The sequence below is a fragment of the Callospermophilus lateralis genome, chromosome 4, assembly GCF_048772815.1.
Source record: "Callospermophilus lateralis isolate mCalLat2 chromosome 4, mCalLat2.hap1, whole genome shotgun sequence".
NCBI lineage: Eukaryota > Metazoa > Chordata > Mammalia > Rodentia > Sciuridae > Callospermophilus > Callospermophilus lateralis.
In genome coordinates, this window is record NC_135308.1 from 146,167,880 (window position 1) to 146,180,355 (window position 12,476).

At 39.8% G+C, this 12,476-nt stretch overlaps 1 protein-coding gene across 17 annotated transcripts in view; it reads right to left on the bottom strand.

Moving 5' to 3' along the window:
• Positions 1-12,476, bottom strand: part of Anks1b (ankyrin repeat and sterile alpha motif domain containing 1B) — a 1,098,518-nt gene that overhangs the window by 51,228 nt on the left and 1,034,814 nt on the right. For 5 of the 17 annotated variants that reach the window (XM_076854977.2, XM_076854991.1, XM_076854986.1 and 2 more), the window contains one exon: positions 808-882. The exons of 8 other annotated variants lie outside the window; for them this stretch is intronic. In XM_076854977.2, coding sequence (XP_076711092.2) covers positions 808-882 — 75 coding nt within the window. The remainder of the gene's footprint in view (positions 1-807; positions 883-12,476) is intronic. 4 more of the 17 variants (XM_076854978.2, XM_076854979.2, XM_076854988.1 and 1 more) reach the window with 1 other exon arrangement.

A 12,476-nucleotide genomic window follows, 5' to 3' on the forward strand; every position in this document is an offset into this window, starting at 1 on the left:
ATTCTGCTCAGTGATTCTCAACCAAATGTCTCAACCTCTCAGATAGCAGGTCATCCAATGGGAAAAATTGTACAGAATGTAAAAACAGGGTTGTGTTTTAAAATACAAAACTTAAAAAAAAATTACATTAAAATGTTTGCTTTCCAAACGAAAAGGAAAATTTCTAATATGCAAAGGCAAAATGTGAATATTTGAATATTAAGCAACTCAGAGTAAATTGGGTCACAATTTCACACACGTTCTAAAGACCAGTTCTGTTCTATAAATGGAAAACGGCTGAGAACCACCTTGTAGCTGTAACAGTGCCTCTCCTGGGCTCTCCTCCCACATTTGCATAAAATGTATACAGAATATCATGCAAATCATACTCAAGAATTTCTCACAACTAAAGCACATGAATCCTTGAGAATCACTGGACACAAATGGCTGAATAACCCATGGACAAGGGGAAGTGCAAAATGGGAAGGAATAACACTGATATATACATGTGTATATATATATATCAATTTACCCTTTTCCTTTTTCCTGTAAGTTAACACAGACGCCTGGAATGAAAGCCAAAACTCACATGGGACAGATTTTAACCATAGACTTTAAAACCAAGTATGTTTCTCATTTCAGGACAATGTTTACACACCAACTAGTCACAAGGCACAGTTAATGTATAATAGACAAAGAATCTCAGGAGTCACTAGACATTACAAATTTTCCGCATTGCCAGGACACAGTACCTCCAGCTGTTGACAACACTGCAACATATTACATAGCGCAAGTTCAGGAAGAGAAAATAACCATGTGTAACCTTACATTATGGACCTGATGGATCGCTGAGAAAGGAAATCCAGCGTTCTGATTCGTCCATATCTCACAGACAGACGACTGCTGATATAAACAGAAAACTATCTCATCTTGTCAATATTTAAAACATGACAGCTACCAAAGTAGCATCCAGGAAGGGAAGAAGGAAAATAATGAAATTCCAGAACTGTATTTCTTAAAAAACAAAAACCCCCAACATAACCCTCAAAGAACATTTTAGGATACCCAAGGCTTAATAATTGACTTCCAATTTATTCTTTTCTTTTAAAGAAATCTTGTGTTGGGCTGGGAGAGAAAAAAGGCCACATGTGCATTAATGTTATATTAAGGGAAATTACAAATGAAGTCATGTCTTAGAAAAAATGAAAGCATGTTTTATAATTGCCCCAAAGAAGGGCAACATCCCTCTTTATGTTGCTATGTTTCAGAGGATAAATATTTTCATTAAGTTTAACAAAGATGGCAGAAATAATCTTTAAAACATTTTTATTTTCTTACTTTCAATGACCAACAATGAGCAATGCAACAAACTGACTTTTCTGGTTTAATTATTACTCTACTTGATAAACCTAGAGGGACAAAATGGCAGCTAACCAAGTGTCAGTCTGCCATGTAGCAGCTGGAGTGGTGGTAGAGGTGGCAGAAGAGTCTGGACTGGGGAGGTACTAGAGCCAGGGAAGCTCCTTTACTTTTACTGGAGCAGAAACTTCTGAGAGCAGCATTGGTGAGCCTAATGAATCAGCTCTGCAATTTGGGCTTTCCATCACAACAGTAGTGGCCAAACACAACAGGGTTTGCTCAGAACCAAACATCAAAATAACAATGCCTTCCCGGGAGTTATAGCAGAAACCACCAAATAACCTGACCAGCTCTTGGCCTGATCTTTCCAGAGTTCTCTACCTGAATGGCATTGTTCTAAAAGGCACCGTGAACTGAAACACAGAAAATGGCAGAAAATCAGAGAAAATGGCCTAGACTCATTCAGGAAACACTGTGAGCATCCCCAGAATTCACACGCAGGCCAGACAGAAATCATTGCAGTAGGGAGATAAGTACATACCCCAATGTGGCTTAGAAACCTAGTGAAGAATGGTATTATTAGCAAACTATGGGAAAAAAAAGCTTAGCTTATCCTTGTTCATGTCTCTCCTCTTCTATCCTCCCAGGAAAGTAGGTTCAACATCTCTCTCCAGTTATAATAGCACCTCTACCCACACCTGTACTTTTGCTCTGCAGCCTCTTTCATCTGGATGGCTTGCTGTGGACACACTGTCAGGTAAATGGCACTGTTAGATTTCCTGTGGTCTGACCAAAGGGTACTTCCTACCACCTTCCACACAAACCTGCTCTGCTCTTCTTGGTTCTCCCTCTAAACTTCAGGCCATCCCCACCCCATGAGTGATTTTCTTCTTCCTAACTTTATTTTTTAATTAATTTTTTAGTTGTAGATGGACACAATATATTTATTTATTTATTTATTTTTATGTGGTGCTGAGGATCAAACCCAGTACTCCACACATGCTACGCAAGCACTCTACCACTGAGCCACAACCTCAGCCCCTTCCTAACTTTCAAACATTAGTTCCCTAGAAAGTTAAGTCGACTCATTACTGGCTTTGGCCTTGTGTCCAATAGCTGTCATCTGATTTAAATATGTAGTTGTCCCTTCATAATTGTGGGGAATTAGTTCCAGGAACTCCTGCTGATAGCAAAATCCAAGAGTGCTCCAAGTACCTTATATAAAATGGCAGAGCGCTTGTAATATAACCCCCTCACACCATCTCACATATTTTAAATTATCTCTAAATTACTTAGAATGTCTAAAACAGTATCAGTGCTACATACATAGTTGCTATGCTTTATTGTTTAGAGAATAATGACAAGAAAAGAGTGCACATGTTTGATACTGATTCAACTTTTTTAAAAATATTTTTGATCTGCATTTGGTTGAATCCACAGATACAAAGCCCAAGGACACAGTTGCCTGGTTACACTAACTGTGTACTTAGCTGGATTACTGTCATAACCAGTACCAAATGTGCTTCCAGGGAGCCCTAGGCCCTTCAGCACTCTCACCCACATTCCTGAGCTAATTCTTCTACATTAATTACCGCTTCTACAACTTTCACCACTTCTAGTGCCAGTAGTAACCCACAGACCACTTGTCGGCTGCCATGAAGTCGCCAACATTCAGAGAGGCTAAGTGGCTTGCACAGGCCACACAGGAGAATCAGCTCGCTGGGATGGCTAGGAAGGAGTGCAAGTCAGAAGGCTCCTGTTATAGGAGTATATTGAAATGTAGCCACTTTCTGGAACACTCTCAATTCCACTGGGATCCAAACACCTCAGTTTTATTGTTTCCATCATTACTCTCAAATGGACCATGCCTGGTCTCTCCGCCCTAATGTACATCAGATACCTCCAACCTGGATCACATTCCTGCTGGGCCCCTTCTCACTGCCCGGCTGGGAGAGTGTGGGATGCACTCTGTCCCCTCTCCCAAGGGAAAGGAGGAAAAGTCTCAGCCCTTCCCTTAGGGACTCCAACAAGTCTCTGTCTTCCCCAGCACCAACTGATCTGCGTTTGGGGACAGTGGCTGACGGTGGAAGATGGGGCTCACCACCTCTTTGTAAGCTCCGAACAGGTGTCAGGCTCTGCTCCTGGCAACTTACTCTTTAGAGTGTGAGGCACTGAGTTCCTATAGTATCCACTGGACATGCCATGACATGAATGCGTCTGCTGACAGCCACAGGACAGTAACAGAGTTAAGGAGGGAAGAGAGGATCTCATGCCATACTTATGCTATTTTAAAAAATTCATTAACTCAATGAAGGAAAAAAATCTCACCAGTAGACATACATGGTGAAGAGAGTTCATGCATAGCTTCTACACATTTTTAGAGGTTATAATGACTACTGTGACCATTTTCCATTATAAGCTGTTTTAAATGTAGAAAAAGTAAAACCTCCATAATTTCTAATACTTGTGTACATCAGTACAAATGATAAAAAGTCAGATTTAAACAGTTTAAAATAAAGGCAGTTAGTTAGGTTTTTTTCCTTTTAGTTATTAAGATTTTTTTTTTTTTTAAAAAGAAGATACATTCCAGATTTCCCAGTCATTTTGTTGACAGTAAATAATTTAGCAGATGTACAGGGGCAGCTGCTCCAGGAGGACCAGCCATATTTGGTGTGTTCCTAGTATGAAATGAGGAAATGACTCTGCTCTTAGACACAGGACCATGACACTGGGGACTAGAATGAATTTTTAAGTGCAGGAGAGTTTGAACTGCAGAAATTCATATTTATGAACATGTTATTTTAGGGTCCAACATGCACTGAAGCACTGAGTTTTGAGAAAGAGAATACCAATGATAAAATTTCTTCTGAGGCCCAAATCCTAGAAAAGCAGTGATTTAAATCTAAGTTTTAATTAATCACTAGAGTGCCTTCAATGGCAAACATTAGTTCTTGACCTACTTATTTCACCAGGTTGTTGTTCATGCAGCTCAGGTTAAGCTTCATGAGACAGGGGCATTTTTCACAGCTAAATTTCTGGGGCCTGGAACACAGAAGGCTCCCAGACACAGTTACAAAATGAATGGAGTCTTACAATGGATTCACAAGTCCTTGCTAATCAGTAAAGCACTATGCAAACATCACCCACTGTTGTTAGATGTTACCATTTGTAATAGGTCTACTTTATCGTTGCCACTATTGCACTTTTGGCAAAATGCCCCAGAAATGAACCTTGCAGACTTCTTGTTTGAAAAGTTCTACCTGTTTCCCCATAAAGGCTGACAAAGGGCTGCCAACTTTGCTGAAGACAGAAGGGACATTTGTCATAAGCACGCCCCTGTGTCAGAGGAGCTACTGTGGAGAGCTTGCAAACAATTATGAAAAAAAAAAAAAAAAAAGGTTAATCATCCCTCTGCAATTTCATTTGCTTATTAAGGTTCTCTCAATTCCTTCTCCACATACAGTGCAAATGCTAACTTAGTTTATCTGAACCTGAATTACTATGAAATACAAACAAATAAGGGTTAAGCAAAGATACAGAAGTCTTATAACTGAAAGATTATTGAGAATTTAATGTTTATTTCTTTGATGATGAAGTCAATACCCAGTTGAAGGTGTATAATTTTATCTTTAGTTCAGACCTCTCCTTGACTCTGAGATGTTTTCTTAAATAACGACACACATCTCACTCTTGTTATCATCTTGCATCTGAGGTTACCATGGCTTCCATTCAGAAAATGCAGCTCAATTGCATACAAATCTAATCACAAGATAAAAAGAATATTATTAGTCTCCACAGTTATTCTCCTAAAAGGTAAACTTTTTTTTTCTCCTGCTCTGTTGGTAGCAATGCTGTAGTTTAAAATAAATTTCTCTCCTTCCTTGTCTATTTTGCCCTCTTTACTGGAACATTCTCAGAAAGTGCTGCAACATCTTCCATGAGGAAGTATATGAACTCCTCTCTCCACCTACCCCCACCCTCCATCTCTAGCTCGATTCTCTTTAAGCAAAACTCCCAAGAGGCGTGTGTGCACTGCACTTTCTCATTTCCTGTCCTACCTGAGTCACTGAAACTGAAACAGCTTTTCATTTTCCTTGACTTATTGGACACATTTTGTCACCTCTTCCAATCCTCAGCCGCTGTTCCTGTTATCTGACCACCCCTGGAGCACAGTCCTGGATCCTTCTTCAGCCCTTCCTATATTGGGTTGTCTTGCTCAATCCTGATGCCCAAGTTTGAATCTCCAGTGCAAACCTCTCCCCTGAGGTCCAGACTCAGCATCCAGCTGTTACTTGACATTTCTCCTCTGACATTTAATGGACACCTCATCCATAAATGCCCCAAACCAAGCTTCTAATAACCTCTCCTCTGAAAATCATTCTTATCTCACCAAATGGTGGTCCCCTTCTTCCAGGTGCCCAGTCAGAGCTGTCCTTTCTCTCACAGATCACATTTCATTCACAGCACATCTGAGAACCTGCTCACCCTCCTTTCTCGTCCTGGCCTCGGTCATTGATTCTTTCCTCTTAGATTACTCCATTTGTTTCCTAACTGATCTTGGTGCCTTGGTTCTTGCTCCTTTAGTGTCTACTCTCAATTAAGAGCAAAAACGACCCATTTAAAATGAAAGCCAGATTGTGCCACTCAGCTCCATTTAACTGAGAAGGAAATTCAAAGTCCTTACAGTGGCCTGCAAGGTCCTCCGTCCTCTGGCTTCCTTGCTGCCGTCCTCGTCTCCTCTGGCCCTTCCTCCAGCTTACTCTGTAACTGATGGCCATGCACACTCTTGCTTCAAAGCAGCTGCCTTTGTCCCTCCTTCCTGTCCACACTCTGAGTTAGCTCCCTCATGCCCTGCATGCTCTGCTTCAATGTCACCTTCTCAGAGAAGCCTTCCTGGAGCCCCCCAGCATCTTTTTAAAAATTTATTTATTTCCCCAACATCTTATGTTCAAACCAAGGCTGTGCTTTCCACATTGTCAAAGGATTGTTCTTCAAGCACAAGCATAAATTTTGAAAAAAGTTTAGAGCATAAGAACCTATCTCCCTGGCCCCCTGACATCCCTCCAAAGAGAGTTACTGGTCATCTACAGAAGGCAAGGTGTGGGTCACAGAGTGAGTAGGGACAAGCCTTGCACTTAATCCATGTTCATAGAATAGGAGATGCTATGGACTTGATCCTTTCGTCATTGTCAGAGTCAGTGGTGAACTAGGATTGAGAGTCTGATGGTGGGTCTCCCAATCGAGGAAGCTAATGACAGCTCCATCTACTGAACCATACCAATTAGGCTCTGGACACCTTCCGGGAGTCTGTGGCTGTTGTGTAGCTACTTTAATAAAGAAATTTTTATGAATAGAGGCCTCCAGTCAGATTCTATCAGAGATGAAATTTTCCGCCTTGTTATAGCCCTGGGAAAAAAAGAGACTTTTCCTCTGTTTCTCTCCTGTTTGTCATAATACTTTCGCCACTTAAGGGTGTTGAGAAATTGACCAGAAAGAATTCAACAAGAAATATGAAAGGTTCAGAATGAGAGCTAAAGGAATAATGAAGCCCCTGCCTTCTCTCGGATGACAGTGCTTCTAAAATAAAACCAAAACAGACTTGAAAAGCAAACAAAACAGCTTCAAAGGCAGAAGAAAAAAGGGTGCTCCAACAGAGGATGCCTCGGCCAGTAGCCAGCAAACACAGCGGCTCCTTGGGCAGACACTTAGATGAAATAAGAACTGTCAAAAGATAGAGTCAAACAAATTCAGCACAGTCAGGCAACAGTGCACCAAACACCTTGGATGCACACTTCCTCCCAGTAGTGAGGGCCCCTCAGCTGCTTCTTCCAGAGGCACTAACTGAATCCTGCTTGGAAATCAGAAAATCAGACCTTTTGTTTCTTCTGGGTAACCCAGAGGCCACAGGCCAGAGTCTGATCAGATTATTTCCTCTGTCCCACCTGTAGACTGAATGGTCCTGCTTCTCCCCTTTCAAGTGGGTTTGGAGATGAACATGCTGCCCTCCAACAACTAGCTATATGAGATTTAGATTCTTCAGCTGCACTGTCAGCTTCCCAAGTTCAGTGTCTGTGTCTATTTCCAGTTCTAAAGAAATAGAGTGAAAGAGAGCAATGCACTAGTGGCCCCCTGTAGAAGAGCTGTTTTATTTGCAGAGAACACTAGATAGACCCAAGAAAATGCTGCTTCCTGTCCTTTCCCCACCATTCTGAAGAGCAGTCCTTTCAAACTTGTGACCTTCCCTTATGTCTGTCGAGAAGATTCCAGGATGGATCAGTAAGTACCTGCTGGAAGGGAAAAGTCAGGCCAATAGCAGTTCCAACAACATCTGCATGTATGACCCATGATTGCTGGTGTCAGAATTAATCCCAAAGAGGGAGAAATCAAAGAGCACATTGGTTCCTATTATAAGCCCACTGGCATGATATAAATTCCAACACAGCAGTTCAAGTTTAAGGTCTTTTTCTGTACCCTTTCCCCTCCTTCTTCCTCTCCACACCCCTCTTCTTCCCTCCCTTTGATTGTTAACTCTGATTCTGGTTTTGATAGCACTTAAAATAATCCCTCAGCTGCCCCAGTAGAGAAAACTACTGACTGACAGCAGCCTGGCTTTCCATTTGTAGGGAGAATCTATAACCTGTACTCCCTAGCATGACAGTTGTACCCTTAAGTGGCATTACACAATTATTTATGAAATTTCTTCACAGGAAAAAAATAGAGCAGAGGGGGGGAAAAAGAGAAGGTTGTGTGTACATACTAGAGCTCACTGTCTTCAGGTACTTCAGGGAATTTAAGACAATTGGGATCATACTGTTTATAGCCACATGGGCCATTTTACTTGTTCTGCTTCAGAGTTTGGATGCCATCACTACTGATTCAGACATGTTTCAGGACCAGTCAAAAGCAGAAATATTAATAACTTATTTAGAAAAGCAGTGATCAGCACTTTATTATAATATGAATTGCTACAAAGAAACTAGATTTTTGCAAAGTAATGTTTTTTTCTGTAACATCTCTTTGAAATATACATTATGCTCTTTTCTTACAAATCAAGGCTGTCATTTTCTTTACTTAAGCACATTTATTAACTGTATGTTTAACATTTGTTTCTTGCTTCTGGTTAAAAAGAGGGATTAGACAAAGCCATTCATTCAGTGATGTTTACTGAGGTCCCACTATTTCCTTATTTTATCCTTGTGAGAAAAATACAGAAAAACAAGTCTAGCTGAACAATCATTTTGAATGATGTCAATCTAAAAGGTCTCTGCTAGAAACCTACAGAGTTTCTCCTAAGCTCTACCTTGTTTGAAGCTTCACTCAATGCATGGGAGGGCCACTTGAGAGGTAAGTTTTAAGGATCACAGATATACCGAGGGACAACTATAGTCTAAAAAGGTCTTAAGAATATAGAACCACTGGACGAACAACTTGATGAAACTGTTTTATTTCAAAAGGAATAATGTAAATGTAAATCCAACATTGTTGAGGGTTGGGAAGAGAAACATGGCTCATGGACATTCATAAAGGCTGGGAAATTTTCATAAAGAACAGCTGTGTAAGAATTAAATAATACGCTAATGTTGTTCAGCATGAACATCAACAAAGCAAATATACCCAGAGTTGAGGAATCAGGATGCTCCCACTTATCAGGATAATATTGAAAAGAAACTGATATGTCTAATATGCAGAGAGACTAAGATACCACAGTGTTTTTGGTTTTATAGAGCTATTCTCAGCAAAAGGGAGCACATTTATTCCTTGTTGTTTCAGATTACATTAACTATGTAGGAGAGTTCTAGAAAGACTTACTTATTTCATTTCAATATAAGACACAAATTGTATTAATTAGAACTTTCCAAATGAGGGGACAGCCTCAAAAAGAGAGGAACCAACTTTCTAGTGACAAGCTGAAGCAGAAATGTGTGGCTGCCTGTCAAGGATAGAAAGGGGCTTACACCAATTCAGAGACAGTACTACATATGTTTTCAGGTCCCTTCCCCCCCCCAAAAAAAATTCTCTGCTTTTCTTTTAACAGAAGAACACAAGAATCTAGCCAATAACAAATACAAATGTAAGTTACTGCAATTGTTGTGATTCTGAATTCAAAGCTCATTAAAATAGAGATCTTTGTAGAAAGGGCGTCACATTACTTCACAAAGGTTTACATGAAGCAATTGTTTGTTATCTCTGACTTTTAAAGAATAAAACATTGGATGTCAGGAGCTAAGGATTTTCTTCAAATACAATGCTTATCTGTTCTACCTTGAAGGTTCACTCTCTGCTAATTTTGCATTTACATAAGATATTAGATATTATTAATAGAATTTTTTTAGGAACTCAAAATATTGCATGGGAACCTTTTGGGGTTTGATCCTGACCCCATACCTATGCTCTTGCTTTGAGCAAGCAACATAAAGTCTCTGTGTCTCACTTTCCTCATTGGAAGTTTCTATTAACTAGTACTTAGTCTGAGGATGACAGTAATGAATCACCAGTGCTAAGCTAGTTAGGGAATATGCCATTGTTCCAGGCAGTTATTTCCCTAAAATATTTGAGAACCTCCCAGATTGTGTTTAATTTGTCATGTTCTAGAACCCTGTAGTTTTATAGTACCTATTATCTAATGAAAAGGAATCTGGTTGAAAAACATTATGGAGTGCTCATTATAGGGGAATAAAAAATGACTCAGGAAATGTTAGGTCTTGCCTCTATGTAGCCAATATACATTTCTACCAAAACAGAATGCAAATATTCTTAAATAAAATATAATTATTCATTTTCAGATACACTAATTCTAAAAGATGCTTTACATTGTAAAAATATCAAGTGTGGATATAAATCATAAATCCTTTCCCAAAGAGCTCCAAGGCTAATTAGCGTGGATAGGAATTTCCTGGACATTGTTCGCATACACAAGAACTACTGTTTCCACATGGAGAGATATTAGTTTGGGATTACAAGCTAGAAAATAGAATGATTTTGTAAAACATAACTACTATGATTTTTTACTTTAAATGCATTTATTTTCAGTTGTAGTTCAGAAAGCATAATGTAGGAGAAACCTAGAAGTTACCTCAAAATAATAATTCTTAAAAACAACTCAAATGTATGGCTTCATAGTTTGCAAAAATTATGCCTTAAGAGAGAGATATATAACTATATTGTACTAATAAAAACATTAAATCATAAATAAAAATTAAAAAAAAACATTAGAGAGAGAGAGAGAGAGAGAGAGAAACATGAACTAAAGCTTGGAGTAGCTAAGGGGCTTGTTCAAGGTTACAGAGGTAATAGATACCAGAGATGAGATTTTTAACCCTGATCTCATTACTTCAAATCTGGGCATTCTTAAAAGTTCATCAAATTAAATATGAAAAAATGAAACCAATACCCACGTGACAGAACAATTTTCTATTAAACATTGTTATAATTGTAAAGTTAAAGTGAGTTTATTCAGTTGCCCACAATTGCTATTTCTGCCTGCTTAGAAACTAGCCCCACTTCTGGTATCAGCAACCTGACTGCCCCTAATTCCCTAACCCCCTACCCCATTAGCTCAGGGATGGATCAGTGATCCAAACAAGGTTGATCTCAACTGAAAGGACACAGTCCTGGGGTTCTTTGAGGGAGCTACTGGACAGGTAAGCTGTCTTTCTGGCAGGTTCAAGCTTAGCAGTAACTGGGCTTGAACCTCCCCACATGCAGAGAAAGGCTGTTTGGAAAGAGTATACATCGGAGCCCAGAGCTGAGACAGGGAAGGTGGAGAGCAAGGCAGCATGGGAATGCCTAGTGCCAAGACCACAGGGACGTTGCAGAGAAGTGATACTCTCTCTGCTTACGCCATCTGGAGATAGAGTCCTTACTAATATCTTATTTCAGTCATATACCAAAAGAATTAATGGAGGCAGAACTGCACAATCAGCTCTATTTCCTTTAGACATTAAAAAACCTCTTCAACACTGGAAAAAGAACAGGAAGAGGGAGAAGGAGAATAAAAGAATTCTTCTACCCTTTAAAATTTAGCAAGGTCAGATCATAACAGTCAAAACTCTGACCTGTGGACTCAAGAACTGGACTGAGTGTAATGAAGAACTTTCAAAAAACTTAACAAGTGGAAAAATAGCCTAGTGTGCTTCTTTGAGAACAAGCTGCTCAATGTCAGCAGGCCTAAGGCACTGCTAAAAATCACAAGGTCAAGTCCACTGAAATAGGCTTTCATATATTGTCATCTTTCTTATTTATTCAGTTGAAGACAGACTCTCTTGTATTGATTCACACACACACACACACACACACACACACACACACACAGTCATGTTTTAATTGGAAGCAGTCACCTGGATCAAGCCCCAGCACTTGGATGGAAGGTGGCAACATCAGAGCTTTCCTAGCAAAAGAACTTGAGCTGTTTAGGTCCGACTGGGATCTGTCAGGACAAATCCCAGCCATCTCATTTGCTTCCTTGGGGGACGTGACAGAAAACAGAAGAATCCAGACTTGGAAGATGAGTATCAAAACCTAAGAAGAATCCGTCCGAGCAGCTTTCTCATTTCTTCTGATTATTTTGTTGAAGGGTGATGTACAGGATTTATAATACACTAATTGTACTGAACTTCCTAATCATGGTCACAGTGAGGGCAGGGTGCATTTTGAGAAGAGGCAATGAACTAACCATGTGAATTAACAAGGTGTGCAGACTTCAGGTCTAAGCTCCAAGTACGAGGGCACCTCTTCCACTTCTGCTTGGTGTGATGCCTTTGGTCCTGGGTGGCTTTTGGTCTAGAGTTCTTGACTTGAAACAGGGCAAAGATATTACCAACATTTCCAATGGTCCCTGGGGTGGGGTATCAGCTTGTTAACTGACAAGCTGTCAAGTTGGAAATTCCTGATGGAAGAGCTTACTGGGTTAATTCTTCACCTTCTTTTTTGGTTATATTTTATCTGTCTATGCTTAAATATTAGGAGTTGCTCTTTAGACTTTCATGGAGGAAAATTTGGAAATCTTGGACAGGCTAAGGCTTTCCAAGTGGCAGCTATGTAATGAAGATCTAAATTAAAAACTAGCCACTAACTTACAGACATGAAAAATTTTTCTGCTGTTAACAGTAATAAGAAAACTGTTGAGTTTCAGGGGGAAG